Genomic DNA, 27,382 nt, shown 5'->3' on the forward strand with positions numbered 1-27,382 from the left:
TCAATTGGCTCAACTTTTTTTTTTTTTTTACAGTCTGTATATTATTTGTGTGTGTATATTAGTAAAACATACAACACAAACATATATGTATGGGAATTTAAATTATTTTTATTTTTAATAATTTTAGTACTTCAACTTATTTTAGTTAGTTGCCAAGGCAATATGTCAAATTTTTAAAAATTATTTTATTTAACAATATTATTTAATGTTTTTTTATTTTAAGTATTTAATGTACCTGCAATGCAATGCTAAATAGTAAGTTATTGAACTTTTCCCCTTTAAAATCAGCACTAATTAAGTGGCGTGTGTGTTTTTTTCTTATAGTCCGGGAATATAGTCTGTAACACTGAGTCATGTTCTGAAATTGCCTGTAATTTGGTGGAGACTGTAGGTGGGCGGTGCTGTCCCAGGTGTCGAAGTAAGTGTGTTCTGGACTTTTTCTACATTGTCAATTTTAATTACAACTCACTTAAGTTAAGGTTGTCTTTAAAAGCTTATACTTATCATAAGAGTTTTTCTCGTGATATGAAGGTTGTGTCCAGGACAATGTGCGGCATCAGCACGGCTCTCGGTGGAAGCTTCGTAATGACCCCTGCACGACCTGTACATGCACGGTGGGCCTTCACCTGTTAGCGAGCTGCTTTTGGACCATTAGTGTTTTATTCTTCATATATCATCTCTTTCTCTCTCTATAGGAGGGTCTGGTTCAGTGCGAGAGTGAGCTGTGTAATATCCCCTGTAACAGCCCAGCCTCTCCTCCTCCTGGAACCTGCTGTCCTGTCTGTGACGGTGTGTCCAACCTTTTAAATATGATACATTTGAACTGTTTAAAACATTTAAAAAGTTAAGAACAATTGAGAGCATGAAATCAAAATTCTGTCAGTTTACTTTTTTGATACATACTGGACATTATTCCAAGAAAAAAATGTTTGTCAGAGTTCAGCAATGCCATGATAGGTCAACAGGTTATAACAACAAACATTTACTGAAAGGCTAGGAATATATCACTTTGGAAAGAAGTATCTAGTAAATGGCTACTTATACTTTAAATTAGTTTGATACATATATTTCTCACAGGTTGCAGTTTGAATGGAGTAGACATCCCGAACGGGATGGCTCTGCCGCCAGGACCCACATGTGATCCCACGTGTAAATGTGAGGTACGTTGCGTAAGAATCTGCTTTGCAACTTTTGTTTGTTTATAATTTCTACTTACTTTTTATTTGATCATATTTTATTTTATTTTATTCAGTATACAAATGTTTTTTAATACTTATATTTTTGTTTATAAACTGCTTCACTGTCATTGATATGTAAATTTTTTAAAGTTATTCATTTTGTTTTATTAATGTTTTTCAAAACTTGCCTTTTTGTTTGTAATCTGCTTCTTCACTGTCATTGATACAGTATGTAATTTTTATTTTATTTTAAGTTTTAAAATGTTTTGTTTTTTGTGTAGAATCTGCTTCACTGTCATTGATATGTAATTTTTATTTTTTTTTATAAAAAAAGTTATTAAATAATAAAAAAAAAATTCAGTGTTCGTATCTTTGTTCCTGATGTGTAAATTATTTTATTAATTAATTTTAAATGATTTATTAATTTAATTTTGTTTTTCAAAACTTGCATTTTTGTTTTTGTAATCTGCTGCTTGACTGTCATTGATATGAAATTTTACATATTTTTATTTAAGTTTTTAAGTATTTTTATTTTTGTTTAGAATCTGCTATGCTTCACTGCCACTGATGTCAATTTTATTTTATTTTATTTCCTAGAGAATGCATGAACTGATAACATTTTTACTCTGAATGCAGTGTAAATCGCTTTGAATAAAAGCGGCAAATTAAAAAAATCTCAAATTTATTTGGATGAAATGGTTTTCCAAATCAAAAATAATTACATTCTAGAAAAAGTTTTTAACAAACTTTTTTTTTTTCAGAATGGAAATATAAATTGCGTTCAGTACCCTCCCTGCCCACCGACTCCCTGTCATAATCCAATCAGGAGACCAGGAGAATGTTGTGCACGGTATTATCATTTCATCACGCTTTTAGCTAGAAGAGTGAACGAGACAGAGGTGAAACACTCTTTAGTTGACCTTCATTAATCAGTTCTGTGTGTTGGTGTTCAGATGTGAGGAGTGCACTTATGAGGGCGAGGTGTACACAGACGGTCAAACCTTTGTGTCCAGACAGGATCCATGCTTAAGATGTCAGTGCTCGGTGAGTGTTTACTAAAGTGTTTACTAATATATATATATATATGATCATGTGAATGTATGCGTGTATGGGTATATCTTGTGATGCAGGGTGGGCAAGTGTCGTGTGTATCTGCAACATCTTCATGTCCGTCTACGAGTTGCACGCACCCAACAAAACCACACAACCAGTGCTGTCCGACTTGTAACAGTAAATAAGCATGCAAATATCTTTCTTTTAAGACATTATTAAAAAAAGACATGGAGCTGTCCTGGATTTAAGACACAAATACTAATGTGTTGTACTGTGTTGCAGCTTGTGAATATGAAGGAAGGGTTTATGAAAATGGAAAAGAGTTCAGGCCTCCAGGTGGAGGTCCATGCATCCAGTGTTTATGCAAGGTGAAACACACACTTAGAGTGAAAAGAGCTACTGTCAGTTCAATTTCAAGCAAGGATAATCAATTAAATTACTAATGAAAATGTTTGTTTTTTGATTTTGTCAATATTTTTTTCAATTTAATCAAAGATATACTGTTGATAAAATAAGTTTTATTTGTTAAGTTGACGTTTAAATTAATTAATAAAATGTTTAAATATTTGGTTTATTTTGCATAAAATAAAATGTTGACTTAAAATGAAATGGCATTTTTGGCTAAAATTGACGAATATGACATGCCAAAATTTTGAGTAAATAAAAAATATATTTAAAAAAAATAAAAAACTGTGCAAAAAAAATCAATTGTCCAAAAAGAACAATTCCATATGACTCGTGCACTTTGTATTTTTATAAAGCCTTATGTTGGCTTCATCTCAGGAAGATGACAAAAAGTTGAATCTCTTGAAACTCTTTTGCATATGTGTACATTCAAACTTGACACATCAAAGCTGGTCATGCTAGGTCTGACGTCACTGAAGTCATTGATTCTTGTGTAACATTATGTTGTTTTTTTGTTAGAATGGTAACGTGAGATGTCATCAGGAAAGATGCCCACTTTTGACCTGTGCAGTTCCCGCTCCAGCCCCTCCTAACACCTGCTGTCCAGTGTGCACAGGTAAGACATTCTGAAGTACTGCTGCCACTAACTTGAACATAAAACACATTCTCTCATACAGTACCATTCAAATGTTTGGGGTCAATAATATTTTTTTTAGAAATTAATCCTTTTTTCTGCAAGGGTGCATTAAACTGATCAAAAGTGACAGCAGAATATGAACGCAATGTTATTAGTATGAATATTAAGTGTTTATGGTTTTCTACGGGAGGAAAACGCTTAACGAGAAACTTTGCGCATTGCGTTCATATTCTGCTGTTCTGAAGGCACGGATTTGCGGGTCTTGTCTTTTTCTCCTAGTTTTAATCGTTTAAGCACCACAGTGTCTTTGTCTCCATTGGCAACGCAAGTGACGTCGCAGATAGCGGCGATTGCAAGTGACATTGTAATTTAGTTTCTTTTTTCTTGTCTTCACCACGTGACTACTGTTGTAAAATGTTGAGAGATTCAAACTAAAAATAATCAATAAATAGAACAAAATAAAAAAAAAATAAAAGACTGCAAGTGTCGTCACCCGCGGAAGTGCAAGTGTCTGAGAGTACAAGTGCAAGTCTGCAGCCAGACCCTATTGCAATATATTGGTACTGACAATAATCATTATATTTAAAAAGTGAAATATCGTTAATGTGTTCATTAGGGGTGTGGTGATACACCGGTACTGAAAATAACCATGATATTTGTGACCCTGGATCACAAAACCAGTTATAAGTAGAGCGTGTATATTTATAGGAATAGATTGCAATCAAAGGCACATCCGACAGGCCAAAAGCTTAATGTGGGTGGTCAACCACAAAAACAATGGCACGTATGGTCACCCTACCTTATCGTAACACCATATCTACACCGGACGCGAGCGGCGCGACAAAATACTATAGAGCTCATTATAATCAGTGATGCTGTCTACACTGGATGCGGCGTGATGTGATGCGACACGACATATCCCCGACAGTAAACTGCTGCCGCGTTCTATTTATGCTGCTCGACACAACAACTGTCGCATCCGGTGTAGACACGGTGTAAGCATTCTTTTGTACCGCAGACGTTTTCCTCTTTTGTTTTTTATCCACCTCTCTTTTTATCTTTCTGTCGTCGCTCTGCTCGGCTAATGTCATGTGCACTGATGAGCGCTCTCTCTCCTCTGCATCATGAGTAGACACGCCCCTTCCTGCTGATTGGCTACAAGTTTGTTTTGTTACTCGGCCCGAGTACGAGTCTATTTTTTACAAAAAAATACATACCCCACCTTTAATATTTTTTTTGTTATTTTTTTTTATAATATATATCATTGTTCATTCTTTTGGCCATGGTAATTGTGTGGTGTAAAATCTGATATCATGACTGCCCTAAGCTTTTGAATGGCAGTGTATATGTATTCATTGCATTCTGTGTCCATGTATGTAGGATGTACGTGGAATGGTTTTCAGTATGAAGAAGGAGCCACGTGGACTGACGCTGGCCAAACATGTTCTTGTGCAGATGGACAGGTGAGGTGTAGTAGGCGTAACGACTGTCCAGATCCGCCCAACGTGCCCTGCCCAAATCCCCCAGGTAAGAGAACACAGAGGAACTGTTCCAAACCCAAATGAGTTGGATCTGTTTCTACATACATAGGCAGTTAACTTGTAAGGCAGTATCCTAGCCAAATCCTGACTGATTTGAATCACTCTGAAAGAAAAACTTTCAGAGTTTGATGTTAGACTCTAAGTAGAGTTACTTCAGTTAGAGTATTGCTAAGGTAATGAGTCAGTGCTGTATCACAAAAATGTATAGTAAAAGCATATAAAAAATAAATAAAGCTTATCGAAATTATTTGTATGCACATTTACTGTATTTTAACATCTGTATAATGTTTTTATATTTTGAAGTATATTTAAATATACTTATATATTTATATCTGAAAAAATATAAAATATTTGCACTTTAATTAGAACAAATTTCTTTCTCCTATTCTCAGAACTGACCGCATAAAAACGTTTCACATACTGTCTGCTGTTTCAAAACATCTGGAAGTTCCTATAATGCTTACTCTTGCTGTCTAGATAGGAATCTCACTAGGGTTTGGAACAGAGCTGCAGAATATTCAGGCTGAGAGGATAAAACAGTGGCTACTTAGACAAAGATCGGTCACAGTTCAATCCAGTGAGTTGTTTAGATGTTGATAACTGTATGACAGATGGCGACTGCTGTGGTGACTCCTGTGGGCAGTGCCAGTACAAGCAGCGCATGTATGAAAATGGCCAAACGTTCACGGACCCGGAGGATGCCTGTAAGACGTGCACCTGTCAGGTACATGCAATTGGAAATCCTAGATTTGACATTTTTGAACGTTTAATACCAGACTTGAACGGGGTTCAGGGTTTTATTTGAGCAAGTATAAGCAACTATTTAGATGTTTCAGTGTTTATTAAATGTTGAATATTTTGTGGGAAATGTGCTGTTCATTACAGTTCTTGTTAAAAGTTTGGAAACTGATTATGAATTTTAAATGTTTTTAATGACTTTTAATGATTAATTAAATGTTTTCAAAGTATCTTCCAAGGCTGCATTTGAATAATTGAATTAAAAATACAGTAAAAAAAAAAAGTGTAATTTTAGCAAATATTATCGCAATTTGAAATGACAATTTTCTATTGTAATATATTTTAAAGTATAATTTATTCCTCTGATGCAAAGCTGAATTTTCAGAATCATTACTCCAGTCTTCAGTGTCACATGATCCTTCAGAAATAATTCAAATATGCTGATTAAAAACATTTTTTTTAAAGTAATTTTTACAAACTTTTTTTTACAAAGTACTGTCTTAATTATCAGCTAGTTTATATATATTAATATGTGTGTGTGTGTGTGTGTGTGTGTGTGTGTGCAGGATGGTCAGACAAGATGTGGTATAGCATCATGTCCGGCACCGAGGTGTTCTAATGCATACACTCCTCCTGGAGAGTGCTGTCCCCGGTGTCCAGGTACACTTTCACTCTCTAACCTCAGATAACTTGATCTTAGTTGTGCACACTAACAGTTAGTTTCCTCTTGTCATTTTCCTCCTCTTCAAGACTGTGAAAATGATGATAGTCTCATCGTTACAAATAGAGATACTGTTACGTTCACAGTCATAACACAAAGGGATTGGTTCAATAGGGGAATTTACTTCAAAGCAAAAACAACATATGGTGTGGAGGAAAATAGTCAGGTAAAAAGAAAACAAAACAAAGGGGAACACAACTGGATCTCCAGGCACGTGCAGAGGGGGGTGCAGTGGGTGCTTGAGCACCTGCCCCTTTTCCCCTTGATGCCCAAAGTGCCCTTTTGTCAAGGCATTTTTTTTCTAATGATCTTGAAGACTCTGATTAGCATGCTCAGGTGTGTTTGATTAAGGGTAGAGCTAAACTCTGCAGGAGTGGGCCAGATTTGAGGATCCCTGGTATAGTCTGACATGTTTCTTTTTCATGACACAACAAGATTTTATGAGTCAAACTCGCATAATCTGACATGGTGACAAAACAAAATTGTGTAGTCTGAATGGGGCTTTAGTTGTGCACACTAATAGTTAGTTTCCTCTTGTTGTTTCCTTCCTTTTCAAGACTCTGAATATGATGATATCCTCATCATTACAAATAGAGATACTGTTACAGTCACAGTCTGAATCTCTCAACATTTTACAGCAGTAGCCAGGTGGTGAAGACAAGAAAAAAGAAACATTTACATTTAGTCATTTGGCAGACGCTTTTATCCAAAGCGACTTACAATTGGGGAATACAAGAAGCGATTCATCTTGAAGAGGCAATCAGCCAGAGGAAGTGCTCGTAACACCAAGTCTCAGTCATTGTTCAAATAAGTAAAAGCTAGCAAGGGAAGGAGAGAAAGATAGAGGGAAGGGTTACGTTTTTTTTTTTCGTTTAGAATGAAGTCAAGTAGTGCCGAAAGAGATGAGTTTTCCGTTGTTGCTTGAAGATTGACAGGGATCCAGCATTCGGGATAGGGATGGGAAGATTATTCCACCAGCCAGGAATGGTGAACGAGAATGTTCTGGAGAGTGATTTTGAGCCTCCCTGTGATGGTACCACAAGGCGTCGCTCACTAGCAAATCTCAGACTTCTGGAAGGGATGTAGATTCGTAATAGTGAGTGGAAGTAGGAGGGTGCTGAGCCTGTGGTCGTTCTGTATGCAAGCATCAGTGTCTTGAACTTGATGCGTGCTGCCACTGGTAGCCAGTGCAAGGAGATGAAGAGAGGTGTAACATGGGCTCGTTGAAGACCAGCCGTGCCGCTGCATTCTGAATCATTTGTAGAGGTTGGATTGTGTTTGATGGCAGTCCAGCCAGAAGAGCATTGCAGTAGTCCAGCCTGGAAACGACAAGGGCCTGGACAAGAAGTTGTGCAGCATGCTCTGTCAGAAAGGGCCTGATCTTTCTGATGTTGTGTAGAGCAAATCTGCAGGATCGAGCAGTCTTTGCAATGTGCTCTTTGAAGGTCAGCTGGTCATCAAAGATTACACCAAGATTTCTGACCAAAGTTGATGGGGCAATCATTGATGAGCCTAACTGAATTGTGAAGTCATGCTGTAGAGTCGGAGTGGCAGGGAAGACAAGAAGCTCTGTCTTTGCCAGGTTGAGCTGTAGGTGATGTTCTTTCATCCATGCCGAGATGTCCGCCAGGCAGCCTGAGATCCGTGCAGCTACCGTTGGGTCATCTGGTTGAAAAGAGAGAGAGAGTTGTGTGTCATTGGCGTAGCAGTGATAGGAGAAGCCATGTGCATGTATGATGGGACCCAGTGATGTAGTGTTTGTGGAGAAGTGGAGGGGTCCAAGAACCGATCCCTGAGGAACTCCAGTGACCAGTTGATGTGGTTTGGATACTTCCCCTCCCCAGGCCACCCTGAAAGACCTACCGGTGAGATAGGATTCAAACCAGCGAAGTGGAATGTTGGATCCCAGTGATGCCCAGTGATGAGACGGTAGACAGGAGGATCTGATGATTGACAGTGTCACAAACAGCAGAAAGATCCAGCAGAATGAGGACTGATGATTTGGAATCAGCCTTTGCAATTCGCAGGGCTTCAGTGACTGAGAGTAGCGCAGTCTCTGTTGAATGGCCACTCCTGAAGCCTGACTGTTTAGCATCCAGTTTGTTGTACTGTGAAAGAAACAGTGAGAGCTGGTTGAAGACAACTCATTCGAGTGTCTAAATTACAATGTCACTTGCAATCGCTGCTATCTGCGACGTCACTTGTGTTGCAAATGGAGACAAAGACGCTGTGGTGCTTAAACGATTAAAACTAATTTAATACAATAACGAACAGGGTCCTGCAAGTCATCTGTAGGAGAAAAAGACAAGACCCGCAAATCCGTGGCTTCAGAACAGCAGAATATGAACGCAATGTTATTAGAATGAATATTAAGTGTTTATGGTTTTCTACGGGAGGAAAAAAGCTTAATGAGAAACTTTTCGCATTGCGTTCATATTCTGCTGTTCTGAAGCCACGGATTTGCGGGTCTTGATTTTTCTCCTAGTTTTAATCGTTTAAGCACCACAGCGTCTTTGTCTCCATTGGCAACGCAAGTGACATCGCAGATAGCGGCGATTGCAAGTGACATTGTAATTTAGTTTCTTTTTTCTTGTCTTCACCACCTGGCTACTGTTGTAAAATGTTGAGAGATTCAAACTAAAAATAATCAATAAATAGAACAAAATAAAAAAATAATAAGTGTCGTCACCTGCGGAAGTGCAAGTGTCTGAGAGTGCAAGTGCAAGTCTGCAGCCAGACCCTATTGCAATATATTGGTACTGACAATAATCATTATATTTAAAAAGTGCAATATCGTTAATGTGTTCATTAGGGGTGTGGTGATACACCGGTACTGACAATAACCATGATATTTGTGACCCTGGATCACAAAACCAGTTATAAGTAGAGCGGGTATATTTATAGGAATAGATTGCAATCAAAGGCACATCCGACAGGCCAAAAACTTAATGTGGGTGGTCAACCACAAAAACAATGGCACATCTACACCGGACGCGAGCAGCGCGTCAAAATACTATAGAACTCATTATAATCAGTGATGCTGTCTACACTGGATGCGGCGTGATGCGATGCGACACGACATATCCCCGACAGTAAACTGCTGCCGCGTTCTATTTATGCTGCTCGACACAACAACTGTCGCATCCGGTGTAGACACGGTGTAAGCATTCCTTTGTACCGCAGACGTTTTCCTCTTTTGTTTTTTATCCACCTCTCTTTTTATCTTTCTGTCGTCGCTCTGCTCGGCTAATGTCATGTGCAATGATGAGCGCTCCCTCTCCTCTGCATCATGAGTAGACACGCCCCTTCCTGCTGATTGGCTACAAGTTTGTTTTGTTACTCGACCCGAGTCCGAGTCTATTGTTTGTATGTACAAAAAAATACATACCCCACCTTTAATATAAATTATTATTTATTTTTTTATAATATATATCATTGTTGTTCATTCTTTTGGCCATGGTAATTGTGTGGTGTAAAATCTGATATCATGACTGCCCTAAGCTTTTGAATGGCAGTGTATATGTATTCATTGCATTCTGTGTCCATGTATGTAGGATGTACGTGGAATGGTTTTCAGTATGAAGAAGGAGCCACGTGGACTGACGCTGGCCAAACATGTTCTTGTGCAGATGGACAGGTGAGGTGTAGGCCTAACGACTGTCCAGATCCGCCCAACGTGCCCTGCCCAAATCCCCCAGGTAAGAGAAAGAAAATGTGAAAGACAGGGAGAAAAACACAGAGGAACTGTTCCAAACCCAAATGAGTTGGATCTGTTTCTACATACATAGGCAGTTAACTTGTAAGGCAGTATCCTAGCCAAATCCTGACTGATTTGAATCACTCTGAAAGAAAAACTTCCAGAGTTTGATGTTAGACTCTAAGTAGAGTTACTTCAGTTAGAGTATTGCTAATGAGTCAGTGCTGTAAGTATCACAAAAATGTATAGTAAAAGCATATAAAAAAATAAATAAAGCTTGTCGAAATTATTTGTATGTACATTTACTGTATTTTAACATCTGTATAATGTTTTTATATTTTGAAGTATATTTAAATTATATCTGAAAATATATAAAATATTTGCACTTTAATTAGAACAAATTTCTTTCTCCTATTCTCAGAACTGACCACATAAAAACGTTTCACATACTGTCTAGATAGGAATCTCACTAGGGTTTGGAACAGAGCTGCAGAATATTCAGGCTGAGAGGATGAAACAGTGGCTGCTTAGACAAAGATCGGTCACAGTTCAATCCAGTGAGTTGTTTAGATGTTGATAACTGTATGACAGATGGCGACTGCTGTGGTGACTCCTGTGGGCAGTGCCAGTACAAGCAGCGCATGTATGAAAATGGCCAAACGTTCACGGACCCGGATGATGCCTGTAAGACGTGCACCTGTCAGGTACATGCAATTGGAAATCCTAGATTTAACATTTTATGCATGTTTAATACCAGACTTGAATGGGGTTCAGGGATTGTATGATCAAGTATGTGCCAACTATTTAAATGTTTCAGTGTTTATTAAATGTTTAACATTTTGGTTTTAATGAAGTCTCTTACACTCACCAAGGCTGCATTTATTTAATTAAAATACAGAAAAAAATAGTAATATTACAAAATATTATTGCAATTTGAAATGAGAATTTTCTATTGTAATATATTTTAAAGTATAATTTATTCCTCTGATGCAAAGCTGAATTTTCAGCATCATTACTCCAGTCTTCAGTGTCACATGATCCTTCAGAAATAATTCAAATATGCTGATTAAAAACATTTTTTTAAAAAGTACTTTTTGTTATATCAGCAAGTTTGTATACATGAATGTGTGTGTGCAGGATGGTCAGACACTATGTAGTTCACCAGGATGTCACCAACTGCCATGTGCTAATGCCTACACTCCTCCTGGAGAGTGCTGTCCCCGATGTCCAGGTACACTTTCACTAAATTAACGTCAGATAACTTGATCTTAGTTGTACACACTAATTGTCTCCTCTTGTTGTTTTCTTCCTTTTCAAGACTGAATATGGTACTAATCAATACTAATTAAGATACTGTTACGGTCACAGCCATAACACAAAGGGATTGGTTCAATAGAGGAATTTACTTCAAAGCAAAAACAACATATGGTGTGGAGGAAAATAATCGGTTAAACAGAAAACAAAACAAAGGACCGCCACTAAAAAATACTGTCTAGCATACTATTTTAAAACATCTGAACTGTTCCCATAATGCAATTGCTGTCTAGATAGGCATCTCACTTGGGTTTTGAACAGAGCCACAGAATATTCAGGCTGAGAGGATGAAACAGTGGCTGCTTAGACTAACATCAATCACAGTTAGACATGTGCCTGTATTCTGTAATACGATATATCACAATAATGAAAATGCATGATATTGTTATCATGGGCAAAATACTGTGAATAAATATTTATTAGAAATTGCATTAAAATGAATGCATTTTACAAATACTCATCCTATCAACTGGTTACAATACATAAGGCCGCTGTACACTGCATCAAAAAGGCATGCGCACTCTCATGTAAACAAACCCAACATGGATGAGAAGCGCATGGCAGAATGAGAGAAAGAGACATGATGAATGAAAATGCACATTCACTGTCTGACAGCAGATGGCGCTGAAGGAACAGCAGAAATGCAGCCGTAACCCCGTAAACAATGCAGCTGCCTACTTTCTGTTTCTGAACAGGATTTAAAGTGGTCATGAACTGCCTTTGTTTTTTATTTTGTACTGATAATTGTATAACAGATGACAATTGCCGTGGTGACTCCTGTGGGCAGTGCCAGTACAAGCAGCGCATGTATGAAAATGGCCAAACGTTCACGGACCCGGAGGATGCCTGTAAGACGTGCACCTGTCAGGTACATGCAATTGGAAATCCTAGATTTGACATTTTTGAACGTTTAATACCAGACTTGAACGGGGTTCAGGGATTGTTTGAGACGGTATAAGCAACTATTTAGATGTTTCAGTGTTTATTAAATGTTGAATAGTTTTGGGAAAATGTGCTGTTCATTACAGTTCTTGTTAAAAGTTTGGAAACTGATTATGAATTTTAAATGTTTTTAATGACTTTTAATGATGAATTAAATGTTTTCAAAGTATTTTCCAAGGCTGCATTTGAATAATTTAATAAAAAATACAGTAAAAAAAAAAGTGTCATTTTAGTAAATATTATCGCAATTTGAAATGACAATTTTCTATTGTAATATATTTTAAAGTATAATTTATTCCTCTGATGCAAAGCTGAATTCTCAGCATCATTACTCCAGTCTTCAGTGTCACATGATCCTTCAGAAATAATTCTAATATGCTGATTAAAAACATTTTTTTAAAAGTAATTTTTACAAACTTTTTTTTACAAAGTACTGTCTTAATTATCAGCTATTTTATATACATTAATATGTGTTTGTGTGTGTGTGTGTGTGTGTGTGTGTGTGCGCAGGATGGTCAGACAAGATGTGGTGTAGCATCATGTCCGGCACCGAGGTGTTCTAATGCATACACTCCTCCTGGAGAGTGCTGTCCCCGGTGTCCAGGTACATTTTCACTCACTAACCTCAGATAACTTGATCTTAGTTGTACACACTAACAGTTAGTTTCCTCTTGTCATTTTCCTCCTCTTCAAGACTGTGAAAATGATGATAGTCTCATCGTTACAAATAGAGATACTGTTACGTTCACAGCCATAACACAAAGGGATTGGTTCAATAGGGGAATTTACTTCAAAGCAAAAACAACATATGGTGTGGAGGAAAATAGTCAGGTAAAAAGAAAAGAAAACAAAGGGGAACACAACTGGATCTCCAGGCACGTGCAGAGGGGGGTGCAGTGGGTGCTTGAGCACCTGCCCCTTTTCCCCTTGATGCCCAAAGTGCCCTTTTGTCAAGGCATTTTTTTTTCTAATGATCTTGAAGACTCTGATTAGCATGCTCAGGTGTGTTTGATTAAGGGTAGAGCTAAACTCTGCAGGAGTGGGCCAGATTTGAGGATCCCTGGTATAGTCTGACATGTTTCTTTTTCATGACACAACAAGATTTTATGAGTCAAAATCGCATAATCTGACATGGTGACAAAAAAAAAATTGAGTAGTCTGAATGGGGCTTTAGTTGTGCACACTAATAGTTAGTTTCCTCTTGTTGTTTCCTTCCTTTTCAAGACTCTGAATATGATGATATCCTCATCATTACAAATAGAGATACTGTTACAGTCACAGTCTGAATCTCTCAACATTTTACAGCAGTAGCCAGGTGGTGAAGACAAGAAAAAAGAAACATTTACATTTAGTCATTTGGCAGACGCTTTTATCCAAAGCGACTTACAATTGGGGAATACAAGAAGCGATTCATCTTGAAGAGGCAATCAGCCAGAGGAAGTGCTCGTAACACCAAGTCTCAGTCATTGTTCAAATAAGTAAAAGCTAGCAAGGGAAGGAGAGAAAGATAGAGGGAAAAATTAAGTTTTTTTTTTTGAGTTTAGGATGAAGTCAAGTAGTGCCGAAAGAGATGAGTTTTCAGTTGTTGCTTGAAGATTGACAGGGATCCGGCATTCGGGATAGGGATGGGAAGATTATTCCACCAGCCAGGAATGGTGAACGAGAATGTTCTGGAGAGTGATTTTGAGCCTCTCTGTGATGGTACCACAAGGCGTCGTTCACTAGCAGATCTCAGACTTCTGGAGGGGATGTAGGTTCGTAATAGTGAGTGGAAGTAGGAGGGTGCTGAGCCTGTGGTCGTTCTGTATGCAAGCATCAGTGTCTTGAACTTGATGCGAGCTGCCACTGGTAGCCAGTGCAAGGAGATGAAGAGAGGTGTAACATGGGCTCGTTGAAGACCAGTCGTGCCGCTGCATTCTGAATCATTTGTAGAGGTTTGATTGTGTTTGATGGCAGTCCAGCCAGAAGAGCATTGCAGTAGTCCAGCCTGGAAACGACAAGGGCCTGGACAAGAAGTTGTGCAGCATGCTCTGTCAGAAAGTGCCTGATCTTTCTGATGTTGTGTAGAGCAAACCTGCAGGATTGAGCAGTCTTTGCAATGTGCTCTTTTAAGGTCAATTTTTAGCACAGCCATGGATTTGCGGGTCTTGATTTTTCTCCTAGTTTTAATCGTTTAAGCACCACAGCGTCTTTGTCTCCATTGGCAACGCAGGTGACATCGCAGATAGCGGCGATTGCAAGTGACATTGTAATTTAGTTTCTTTTTTCTTGTCTTCACCACCTGGCTACTGTTGTAAAATGTTGAGAGATTCAAACTAAAAATAATCAATAAATAGAACAAAATAAAAAAATAATAAAAGACTGCAAGTGTCGTCACCCGCGGAAGTGCAAGTGTCTGAGAGTACAAGTGCAAGTCTGCAGCCAGACCCTATTGCAATATATTGGTACTGACAATAATCATTATATTTAAAAAGTGAAATATCGTTAATGTGTTCATTAGGGGTGTGGTGATACACCGGTACTGACAATAACCATGATATTTGTGACCCTGGATCACAAAACCAGTTATAAGTAGAGCGGGTATATTTATAGGAATAGATTGCAATCAAAGGCACATCCGACAGGCCAAAAGCTTAATGTGGGTGGTCAACCACAAAAACAATGGCATATCTACACCGGACGCGAGCAGCGCGTCAAAATACTATAGAACTCATTATAATCAGTGATGCTGTCTACACTGGATGCGGCGTGATGCGATGCGACACGACATATCCCCGACAGTAAACTGCTGCCGCGTTCTATTTATGCTGCTCGACACAACAACTGTCGCATCCGGTGTAGACACGGTGTAAGCATTCCTTTGTACCGCAGACGTTTTCCTCTTTTGTTTTTTATCCACCTCTCTTTTTATCTCTATCTTTCTGTCGTCGCTCTGCTCGGCTAATGTCATGTGCACTGATGAGCGCTCTCTCTCCTCTGCATCATGAGTAGACACGCCCCTTCCTGCTGATTGGCTACAAGTTTGTTTTGTTACTCGGCCCGAGTCCGAGTCTATTTTTTACAAAAAAATACATACCCCACCTTTAATATAAATTATTATTTATTTTTTTATAATATATATCATTCTTGTTCATTCTTTTGGCCATGGTAATTGTGTGGTGTAAAATCTGATATCATGACTGCCCTAAGCTTTTGAATGGCAGTGTATATGTATTCATTGCATTCTGTGTCCATGTATGTAGGATGTACGTGGAATGGTTTTCAGTATGAAGAAGGAGCCACGTGGACTGACGCTGGCCAAACATGTTCTTGTGCAGATGGACAGGTGAGGTGTAGTAGGCGTAACGACTGTCCAGATCCGCCCAACGTGCCCTGCCCAAATCCCCCAGGTAAGAGAAAGAAAATGTGAAAGACAGGGAGAAAAACACAGAGGAACTGTTCCAAACCCAAATGAGTTGGATCTGTTTCTACATACATAGGCAGTTAACTTGTAAGGCAGTATCCTAGCCAAATCCTGACTGATTTGAATCACTCTGAAAGAAAAACTTCCAGAGTTTGATGTTAGACTCTAAGTAGAGTTACTTCAGTTAGAGTATTGCTAAGGTAATGAGTCAGTGCTGTAAGTATCACAAAAATGTATAGTAAAAGCATATAAAAAAATAAATAAAGCTTATCGAAATTATTTGTATGCACATTTACTGTATTTTAACATCTGTATAATGTTTTTATATTTTGAAGTATATTTAAATTATATCTGAAAATATATAAAATATTTGCACTTTAATTAGAACAAATTTATTTCTCCTATTCTCAGAACTGACCACATAAAAACGTTTCACATACTGTCTAGATAGGAATCTCACTAGGGTTTGGAACAGAGCTGCAGAATATTCAGGCTGAGAGGATGAAACAGTGGCTGCTTAGACTCACAGTTCAGTCCAGTGAGTTGTTTAAATGTTGATAATTGTATAACAGAGGACAATTGCCGTGGTGACTCCTGTGGGCAGTGCCAGTACAAGCAGCGCATGTATGAAAATGGCCAAACGTTCACGGACCCGGAGGATGCCTGTAAGACGTGCACCTGTCAGGTACATGCAATTGGAAATCCTAGATTTAACATTTTTGAACGTTTAATACCAGACTTGAATGGGGTTCAGGGTTTGTTTGAGCAAGTATAAGCAACTCTTTAGATGTTTCAGTGTTTATTAAATGTTGAATAGTTTTGGGAAAATGTGCTGTTCATTACAGTTCTTGTTAAAAGTTTGGAAACTGATTATGAATTTTAAATGTTTTTAATGACTTTTAATGATGAATTAAATGTTTTCAAAGTATTTTCCAAGGCTGCATTTGAATAATTTAATAAAAAATACAGTAAAAAAGTGTAATTTTAGTAAATATTATTGCAATTTGAAATGACAATTTTCTATTGTAATATATTTTAAAGTATAATTTATTCCTCTGATGCAAAGCTGAATTTTCAGCATCATTACTCCAGTCTTCAGTGTCACATGATCCTTCAGAAATAATTCAAATATGCTGATTAAAAACATTTTTTAAAAGTAATTTTTACAAACTTTTTTTTACAAAGTACTGTCTTAATTATCAGCTAGTTTATATATATTAATATGTGTGTGTGTGTGTGTGTGTGTGTGTGTGTGCAGGATGGTCAGACAAGATGTGGTGTAGCATCATGTCCGGCACCGAGGTGTGCTAATGCATACACTCCTCCTGGAGAGTGCTGTCCCCGGTGTCCAGGTACACTTTCACTCTCTAACCTCAGATAACTTGATCTTAGTTGTGCACACTAACAGTTAGTTTCCTCTTGTCATTTTCCTCCTCTTCAAGACTGTGAAAATGATGATAGTCTCATCGTTACAAATAGAGATACTGTTACGTTCACAGTCATAACACAAAGGGATTGGTTCAATAGAGGAATTTACTTCAAAGCAAAAACAACATATCGTGTGGAGGAAAATAGTCAGGTAAAAAGAAAACAAAACAAAGGGGAACACAACTGGATCTCCAGGCACGTGCAGAGGGGGGTGCAGTGGGTGCTTGAGCACCTGCCCCTTTTCCCCTTGATGCCCAAAGTGCCCTTTTGTCAAGGCATTTTTTTTCTAATGATCTTGAAGACTCTGATTAGCATGCTCAGGTGTGTTTGATTAAGGGTAGAGCTAAACTCTGCAGGAGTGGGCCAGATTTGAGGATCCCTGGTATAGTCTGACATGTTTCTTTTTCATGACACAACAAGATTTTATGAGTCAAACTCGCATAATCTGACATGGTGACAAAACAAAATTGTGTAGTCTGAATGGGGCTTTAGTTGTGCACACTAATAGTTAGTTTCCTCTTGTTGTTTCCTTCCTTTTCAAGACTCTGAATATGATGATATCCTCATCATTACAAATAGAGATACTGTTACAGTCACAGTCTGAATCTCTCAACATTTTACAGCAGTAGCCAGGTGGTGAAGACAAGAAAAAAGAAACATTTACATTTACATTTAGTCATTTGGCAGACACTTTTATCCAAAGCGACTTACAATTGGGGAATACAAGAAGCGATTCATCTTGAAGAGGCAATCAGCCAGAGGAAGTGCTCGTAACACCAAGTCTCAGTCATTGTTCAAATAAGTAAAAGCTAGCAAGGGAAGGAGAGAAAGATAGAGGGAAGGGTTACGTTTTTTTTTTTCGTTTAGAATGAAGTCAAGTAGTGCCGAAAGAGATGAGTTTTCCGTTGTTGCTTGAAGATTGACAGGGATCCAGCATTCGGGATAGGGATGGGAAGATTATTTCACCAGCCAGGAATGGTGAACGAGAATGTTCTGGAGAGTGATTTTGAGCCTCCCTGTGATGGTACCACAAGGCGTCGCTCACTAGCAGATCTCAGACTTCTGGAAGGGATGTAGATTCGTAATAGTGAGTGGAAGTAGGAGGGTGCTGAGCCTGTGGTCGTTCTGTATGCAAGCATCAGTGTCTTGAACTTGATGCGAGCTGCCACTGGTAGCCAGTGCAAGGAGATGAAGAGAGGTGTAACATGGGCTCGTTGAAGACCAGTCGTGCCGCTGCATTCTGAATCATTTGTAGAGGTTTGATTGTGTTTGATGGCAGTCCAGCCAGAAGAGCATTGCAGTAGTCCAGCCTGGAAACGACAAGGGCCTGGACAAGAAGTTGTGCAGTATGCTCTGTCAGAAAGTGCCTGATCTTTCTGATGTTGTGTAGTGCAAACCTGCAGGATCGAGCAGTCTTTGCAATGTGTCTTTGAAGGTCAATTTTTAGCACAGCCACAGATTTGCGGGTCTTGATTTTTCTCCTAGTTTTAATCGTTTAAGCACCACAGCGTCTTTGTCTCCATTGGCAACGCAGGTGACATCGCAGATAGCGGCGATTGCAAGTGACATTGTAATTTAGTTTCTTTTTTCTTGTCTTCACCACCTGGCTACTGTTGTAAAATGTTGAGAGATTCAAACTAAAAATAATCAATAAATAGAACAAAATAATAAAAGACTGCAAGTGTCGTCACCCGCGGAAGTGCAAGTGTCTGAGAGTACAAGTGCAAGTCTGCAGCCAGACCCTATTGCAATATATTGGTACTGACAATAATCATTATATTTAAAAAGTGAAATATCGTTAATGTGTTCATTAGGGGTGTGGTGATACACCGGTACTGACAATAACCATGATCACAAAACCAGTTTTAAGTAGAGCGGGTATATTTATAGGAATATATTGCAATCAAAGGCACATCCGACAGGCCAAAAGCTTAATGTGGGTGGTCAACCACAAAAACAATGGCACGTATGGTCACCCTACCTTATCGTAACACCATATCTACACCGGACGCGAGCGGCGCGACAAAATACTATAGAACTCATTATAATCAGTGATGCTGTCTACACTGGATGCGGCGTGATGCGATGCGACACGACATATCCCCGACAGTAAACTGCTGCCGCGTTCTATTTATGCTGCTCGACACAACAACTGTCGCATCCGGTGTAGACACGGTGTAAGCATTCTTTTGTACCGCAGACGTTTTCCTCTTTTGTTTTTTATCCACCTCTCTTTTTATCTTTCTGTCGTTGCTCTGCTCGGCTAATGTCATGTGCACTGATGAGCGCTCTCTCTCCTCTGCATCATGAGTAGACACGCCCCTTCCTGCTGATTGGCTACAAGTTTGTTTTGTTACTCGGCCCGAGTACGAGTCTATTTTTTACAAAAAAATACATACCCCACCTTTAATATAATTTTTTTGTTATTTTCTTTATAATATATATCATTGTTGTTCATTCTTTTGGCCATGGTAATTGTGTGGTGTAAAATCTGATATCATGACTGCCCTAAGCTTTTGAATGGCAGTGTATATGTATTCATTGCATTCTGTGTCCATGTATGTAGGATGTACGTGGAATGGTTTTCAGTATGAAGAAGGAGCCACGTGGACTGACGCTGGCCAAGCATGTTCTTGTGCAGATGGACAGGTGAGGTGTAGGCCTAACGACTGTCCAGATCCGCCCAACGTGCCCTGCCCAAATCCCCCAGGTAAGAGAACACAGAGGAACTGTTCCAAACCCAAATGAGTTGGATCTGTTTCTACATACATAGGCAGTTAACTTGTAAGGCAGTATCCTAGCCAAATCCTGACTGATTTGAATCACTCTGAAAGAAAAACTTTCAGAGTTTGATGTTAGACTCTAAGTAGAGTTACTTCAGTTAGAGTATTGCTAAGGTAATGAGTCAGTAAGTAAGTATCACAAAAATGTATAGTAAAAGCATATAAAAAAAATAAAGCTTATCGAAATTATTTGTATGCACATTAACTGTATTTTAACATCTGTATAATGTTTTTATATTTTGAAGTATATTTAAATTATATCTGAAAATATATGAAATATTTGCACTTTAATTAGAACAAATTTCTTTCTCCTATTCTCAGAACTGACCACATAAAAACGTTTCACATACTGTCTGCTGTTTCAAAACATCTGGAAGTTCCTATAATGCTTACTCTTGCTGTCTAGATAGGAATCTCACTAGGGTTTGGAACAGAGCTGCAGAATATTCAGGCTGAGAGGATGAAACAGTGGCTGCTTAGACAAAGATCGGTCACAGTTCAATCCAGTGAGTTGTTTAGATGTTGATAACTGTATGACAGATGGCGACTGCTGTGGTGACTCCTGTGGGCAGTGCCAGTACAAGCAGCGCATGTATGAAAATGGCCAAACGTTCACGGACCCGGAGGATGCCTGTAAGACGTGCACCTGTCAGGTACATGCAATTGGAAATCCTAGATTTAACATTTTTGAACGTTTAATACCAGACTTGAATGGGGTTCAGGGTTTGTTTGAGCAAGTATAAGCAACTATTTAGATGTTTCAGTGTTTATTAAATGTTGAATATTTTGGGGAAAATGTGCTGTTCATTACAGTTCTTGTTAAAAGTTTGGAAACTGATTATGAATTTTAAATGTTTTGAATGACTTTTAATGATTAATTAAATGTTTTCAAAGTATCTTCCAAGGCTGCATTTGAATAATTGAATTAAAAATACAGTAAAAAAAAAAGTGTAATTTTAGCAAATATTATTGCAATTTGAAATGACAATTTTCTATTGTAATATATTTTAAAGTATAATTTATTCCTCAGATGTAAAGCTGAATTTTCAGCATCATTACTCCAGTCTTCAGTGTCACATGATCCTTCAGAAATAATTCTAATATGCTGATTAAAAAAATTTTTTTAAAAGTAATGTTCACAAACATTTGACTAGTATTTTCATAATTATCAGCTAGTTTATATACATTAACGTGTAAGTGTGTGTGTGTGTGTGTGTGTGTGTGTGTGCAGGATGGTCAGACAAGATGTGGTATAGCATCATGTCCGGCACCGAGGTGTTCTAATGCATACACTCCTCCTGGAGAGTGCTGTCCCCGATGTCCAGGTACACTTTCACTAAACTAACGTCAGATAACTTGATCTTAGTTGTACACACTAATTGTCTCCTCTTGTTGTTTTCTTCCTTTTCAAGACTGAATATGATACTAATCAATACTAATTAAGATACTGTTACGGTCACAGCCATAACACAAAGGGATTGGTTCAATAGAGGAATTTACTTCAAAGCAAAAACAACATATGGTGTGGAGGAAAATAATCGGTTAAACAGAAAACAAAACAAAGGACCGCCACTAAAAAATACTGTCTAGCATACTATTTTAAAACATCTGAACTGTTCCCATAATGCAATTGCTGTCTAGATAGGCATCTCACTTGGGTTTTGAACAGAGCCACAGAATATTCAGGCTGAGTGGATGAAACAGTGGCTGCTTACGATAATGCTCACGATAATGAAAATGTATGATATTGTTATCATGGGCAAAATACTGTGAATAAATATTTATTAGAAATTGCATTAAAATGAATGCATTTTACAAATACTCATCCTGTCAACTGGTTACAATACATAAGGCCGCTGTACACTGCATCAAAAAGGCATGCGCACTCTCATGTAAACAAACCCAACATGGATGAGAAGCGCATGGCAGAACGAGAGAAAGAGACATGAAGAATGAAAATGCACATTCACTGTCTGACAGCAGATGGCGCTGAAGGAACAGCAGAAATGCAGCCGTAACCCCGTAAACAATGCAGCTGCCTACTTTCTGTTTCTGAACAGGATTTAAAGTGGTCATGAACTGCCTTTGTTTTTTATTTTGTACTGTTCTCTGAGGTCTACTTATAATGTTTTCAAGATTTTTACATCAGAAAACATCATAATTTAGAAGTAATAAGCTATTTTCTTTCCTGTTTTTTACCCCCCTCATCACAATGCTCTGTTTGAATAGTTGTGGCGGATTGTGGACTGAGAAGTAAACACCCACTGCTATGATTGGCTAATAGTTGTGTATGTTCGACAGCGTACATTCCTCATAGATGGACGCTGCTGTGATTTAGGTCAAAAATGAATAAAAATTCAATACATATCAAATGATCTGTAAGAAGAGACAAAGCAATAGTGACCGGGTAATGACCGGTCTACTCTTTCCTAACATTGCGATCAGAAGGAAGGCAGTGCAAACACTGTAAACACAGCGTCTTGTTGTCTTCAGAGCTATCTTTATCATTTGGTTTTTGCGTAGACCTGCGCGGTCGCATCTCTCGTAAACACGACAGGGGTGAATCGGTGGGCGGGGCTAAACAGGCAGTTGAAGCTGGTGTTGATCCAAAGCTGCAGAGGTGGTGCTTATCCACACTATTACATCAGAACAAAGTTTTGAGTTCTGATGTCAAAAGGTTAAGGGAATTTTGGTTTCTCAGTTCATGACCCCTTTAAATGTTTTAAAGAGCCTTTCAGATTTTTGTATTCGCTGTGGTATTCATCGCAGCACTGAATACCTACTGTACATACTTAGACTTAAAAGGCTTTTTATTTTTAAACCTTTTCACATTTTAATCTGGACTACAACCCCAGCAAACAAAGAACATTCCCCTAACATTAGTTTTTGGTTTGGTAACATTCTGCTAACAAAAATTGTTAGCTGGGACGTGCCCTAGATATTGTTCGGTCACACTTTACATTAAGTCTCTATTATTTAACATTAGTTAATTCATTAGTTAACATAGACTGCCAATGAAAAATTCTTCTAAGCAAGTTTTAATCTTTGTTAATTTAAAAATTTAATAACGCATTATTAAAATCAAAAGTTGTAAATGGACCCAAGCTAACATGAACTAAAAGCTGTATTTTTTTTAAACAAAAAATAACTTCTGTAACAAGTATTGCTCTTTGTTAGTAGTAATGCATTAACTGAGGTTAAATAATAATTATTTTGTGCTTTAATCTGTTTGAAACATTTGTTTACTTCATACTTTTTGTTATAAGAAAAAAAAACGTTTTAAACCTGGTATATTATTACAACACTTTTTTCAGTATCATGATAATACCGTATACCATGTTAAAAGCTTCAGCAATTGTCGCACCATGAAAATTTGATACTGTAACATACCTAGTCACCGTTCAATCCAGTGAGTTGTTTAGATGTTGATAACTGTATGACAGGTGGCGACTGCCGTGGTGACTCCTGTGGGCAGTGCCAGTACAAGCAGCGCATGTATGAAAATGGCCAAACGTTCACGGACCCGGAGGATGCCTGTAAGACGTGCACCTGTCAGGTACATGCAATTGGAAATCCTAGATTTGACATTTTTGAACGTTTAATACCAGACTTCAACGGGGTTCAGGGTTTTATTTGAGCAAGTATAAGCAACTATTTAGATGTTTCAGTGTTTATTAAATGTTGAATATTTTGGGGAAAATGTGCTGTTCATTACAGTTCTTGTTAAAAGTTTGGAAACTGATTATGAATTTTAAATGTTTTTAATGACTTTTAATGATGAATTAAATGTTTTCAAAGTATCTTCCAAGGCTGCATTTGAATAATTGAATTAACAATACAGTAAAAAAAAAAAAAAGTGTAATTTTAGTAAATATTATCGCAATTTGAAATGACAATTTTCTATTGTAATATATTTTAAAGTATAATTTATTCCTCTGATGCAAAGCTGAATTTTCAGCATCATTACTCCAGTCTTCAGTGTCACATGATCCTTCAGAAATAATTCTAATATGCTGATTAAAAATTTTTTTTAAAAAGTAATTTTTACAAACTTTTTTTTACAAAGTACTGTCTTAATTATCAGCTAGTTTATATATATTAATATGTATGTGTGTGTGTGTGTGTGTGTGTGTGTGTGTGCGCAGGATGGTCAGACAAGATGTGGTGTAGCATCATGTCCGGCACCGAGGTGTGCTAATGCATACACTCCTCCTGGAGAGTGCTGTCCCCGATGTCCAGGTACATTTTCACTCACTAACCTCAGATAACTTGATCTTAGTTGTGCACACTAACAGTTAGTTTCCTCTTGTCATTTTCCTCCTCTTCAAGACTGTGAAAATGATGATAGTCTCATCGTTACAAATAGAGATACTGTTACGTTCACAGCCATAACACAAAGGGATTGGTTCAATAGGGGAATTTACTTCAAAGCAAAAACAACATATCGTGTGGAGGAAAATAGTCAGGTAAAAAGAAAACAAAACAAAGGGGAACACAACTGCTTGAGCACCTGCCCCTTTTCCCCTTTATGCCCAAAGTGCCCTTTTGTCAAGGCATTTTTTATTTTTTTGGAATTAAACGCCCTTTTGTGAAGGCCTGCCCAATCTAACTATTAGTCAAATTAATTAATAATAGTTTAGCCATAAATTAAATTATCCACATGATGACCTTTCACCTGACGCACTCATCCGGGACGATCCCTCATGTTCAGACACCTTTAGGATTCCTTCAATAACGTCCGCGGCTGCCAGTAAGTGGAGTTCTCAGTGGAGCGGTGTGCTTGTAAACTTATATTATTGAATTATTATTATTTTACAAGAACGGCATGAAGAGATCATGCACAGCTGGTTAGCTGCAGCAAGGGTCTACACTATTTTTATTCAATGTTTTCCTAATGACAATTTTATGATTGATTTATAAAAGCTACCATTTTTATCACAGAATAATTCAGGAAATATATTTTATAGTTTCTATACTAAATGATATGTCAATCAGCACTGCATTTTTCATATAGTTTATTTATTTATTACCTGAAGATAACTTGAAAAACACACATAAACCATATATTTTCGCATCATGTGTTTATTGTCTTCACGTTTCATTAGTAAAAACGTTTCAGGTCATGTCTCTTTTCATTTAAATCTAGAAACCTCTATGTGAAAACACCTGCTCGAGCTCGAATAAAGTGCGGGGGACGAATTTACATTATATTAAAAATGAATATTAAATATTAAAAATGCAGCTAACGTAGTTCTACACACAGCAATAAAAACAAAGGTGCTTGTTCCCTTTCATTCTTGCTTTTTAATTGGGAAAAGTTTAAAGTGCGTCCAGGTGTCTTGTCTTTTTTATGTTATCTGACTAAAAACTATTCATACTTTTAATTATTACAGTATTTATTTATTTAATTATCACAACACTGGTCAACCAGGCTTATACTGATTTTCTCGTCCTCCGAATATACTTATCAATCCTGTTTTTATAATCATTATCATTCAAAAAATTTATAAATTCAGAACAGGATTAGAATAGAATTCTATTTTAAATAAGACAGGAATATTTTTTTCTACAACAACAACAATAGTGTATACTACAGCAAAACCACCATACCCTGTAAACTCAATAACAACAACAACAATAATAATATCATTCCAGAATAATTAAGAGGTGCAAAAAATGTCTTTAACATTTAAACTTAAAATGGTCTTTTCTGTTCTGTGCTTCTTTTTCAAACCTGCGTTATGGCATTTGCTGCTGTATCAATACAGAAGCATCCATTTCGATACACATATCAGCAAGAAGCACAGCCCTATTAAAAGCCGTGTTCCATGTGCCCCTTTTATACTTTGAGCACCTGCCCCTCCAAGGGTCTCTGCACGGCCCTGCAGTAGTGTATATGTATTCATTGCATTCTGTGTCCATGTATGTAGTATGTACGTGGAATGGTGTTCAGTATGAAGAAGGAGCCACGTGGACTGACGCTGGCCAAACATGTTCTTGTGTTGGTGGAGAGTTGAGATGTAGTAGGACTGATGACTGTCCCAAACCGACCCCCGCACCCTTCCCACCATATTCCCCAGGTAAGAGAAAGAAAAGAAATATGAAAAACAGGGAGAAAAACACAGAGGCACTGTTTTAAACCCAAATGGGTTGTCTCTGTGTCTACATACATAGGTTAGTATGTTATCTTGTAAACAAGGCCAAAACAACTGCAATGGTGAAAGCCTAAAGCATTACATTTAGATTTAGATTTAGATTTAGACTTATTTTGTATTTATTTTCAGGTTTGACCTTTATGGGGGGGTATATTTTCTGACCACTTTTAAAATTAGATATTCTGACCACTTTTACAATCCATTACGTCTTAACAATAAAAATTCCATCTACATCAACTAATATTTACAAAACAAAATGTATAATCAAGCCTCGAATAGAATAGTAATTTATCAGGGGCACATCTGCCCCATATTTTGTTTTTTAAGGACATTTTTGTTACATCTTATATCTAAGTGTGTGAGCTGTTTACTTACTTTTTAAAAATAGCCTTTCCATTAATGCTATTATATTACTCATTCATCCATTTGTGGTGATAATTTGTGTGGTGTATTAGGAGTGAGTATTATTAATAGCTTTAATTAAGAGTCTTTTATATTATAGGGATAGTTCACTCAAAAATGACAATTTTGTCATCATGACTCATTCTCAAGTTGTTCAAAGCCTGCATGAGTTTCTTTATTTGAAGGATTTTGGAAAACCAAATAGTTGACTGTAGCCATTGACTTTCAAAGTAAAGGGAAAATCCTATGGAAGTCAATGGCTACTGTCAGCTGTTTTGGTGAACTATCCCTTTAATTAATTGCTTGTTATGATTATATTGAGTTGTATTCTGTGTTTTAGCCTGCAGGCATGATGGCCGGGAGTATCAGAACGGTGAGGAGTTTCCAGACCTCGCTGATCGCTGCAGTCGTTGCGTGTGCAGTAATGGTCAGGTGACCTGCAACAGGAGGCCATGTCCAAACCCAGGATGTAGTAACTCCATCACTCGGCCGGGCCAGTGCTGTCCAGTGTGTGATGGTACCGTATAACACTGTGTCCACGTTACTAGTTACAAAAGCCTTGTCAATGCAATATATACATTGTGTGTTTTAAAATATTATTTTGTAAAGCAAAAATATGTCGTTTTATTCATTTTAAGATGCCATATGTATGCTAGTGTTCTCCTAGTGTACTTCATTGACAAAGTGCACTTTTGTTTTTTACAGAATTTCTGTTTTGATAAGAATTAAGAAGTATTGACTCCTTCTCCTGTACTACAAAGACTTTCGTCCAATCAAAGCTCTTTAGAATGAGAATGCTCCCCTCCTTCCTAACACCTGCAAATGACATGGCTATGATATAAAGTGGGACCTGCACATTGATAAGATTGTTTGCATATGTGTGTGTTTGTTTATTGCCCAGGCTGTCAGTATGAGGCAAGTGTTTATGCCAATGGTGAGTCATTCCAGTCACCCACCGCACCATGTGAGGATTGCAGATGTTCTG

General features: G+C 37.7%; 1 protein-coding gene across 2 annotated transcripts in view; it reads left to right on the plus strand.

The window, feature by feature from the left end:
- kcp (kielin cysteine rich BMP regulator) overlaps positions 1–27,382 on the plus strand; it is a 55,871-nt gene that overhangs the window by 15,969 nt on the left and 12,520 nt on the right. The window contains exons 13-38 of one of the 2 annotated variants that reach the window (XM_079447041.1): positions 325–418; positions 532–614; positions 696–789; positions 1,078–1,160; positions 1,940–2,028; positions 2,132–2,222; positions 2,309–2,408; positions 2,514–2,599; positions 3,156–3,252; positions 4,654–4,800; positions 5,426–5,538; positions 6,119–6,212; positions 9,828–9,971; positions 10,562–10,674; positions 11,108–11,201; positions 12,040–12,152; positions 12,737–12,830; positions 15,469–15,615; positions 16,202–16,314; positions 16,888–16,981; positions 19,624–19,767; positions 20,381–20,493; positions 23,986–24,079; positions 25,771–25,920; positions 26,738–26,914; positions 27,299–27,381. In XM_079447041.1, coding sequence (XP_079303167.1) covers positions 325–418; positions 532–614; positions 696–789; positions 1,078–1,160; positions 1,940–2,028; positions 2,132–2,222; positions 2,309–2,408; positions 2,514–2,599; positions 3,156–3,252; positions 4,654–4,800; positions 5,426–5,538; positions 6,119–6,212; positions 9,828–9,971; positions 10,562–10,674; positions 11,108–11,201; positions 12,040–12,152; positions 12,737–12,830; positions 15,469–15,615; positions 16,202–16,314; positions 16,888–16,981; positions 19,624–19,767; positions 20,381–20,493; positions 23,986–24,079; positions 25,771–25,920; positions 26,738–26,914; positions 27,299–27,381 — 2,844 coding nt within the window. Of the gene's footprint in view, positions 1–324; positions 419–531; positions 615–695; positions 790–1,077; positions 1,161–1,939; positions 2,029–2,131; positions 2,223–2,308; positions 2,409–2,513; positions 2,600–3,155; positions 3,253–4,653; positions 4,801–5,425; positions 5,539–6,118; positions 6,213–9,827; positions 9,972–10,561; positions 10,675–11,107; positions 11,202–12,039; positions 12,153–12,736; positions 12,831–15,468; positions 15,616–16,201; positions 16,315–16,887; positions 16,982–19,623; positions 19,768–20,380; positions 20,494–23,283; positions 23,397–23,985; positions 24,080–25,770; positions 25,921–26,737; positions 26,915–27,298; position 27,382 lie in introns of both variants that reach the window. The other variant, XM_079447042.1, reaches the window with a different exon arrangement.

Source organism: Barbus barbus, assembly GCF_936440315.1.
Source record: "Barbus barbus genome assembly, chromosome: 22".
In the NCBI taxonomy this organism is placed as follows: Eukaryota; Metazoa; Chordata; class Actinopteri; order Cypriniformes; family Cyprinidae; genus Barbus; species Barbus barbus.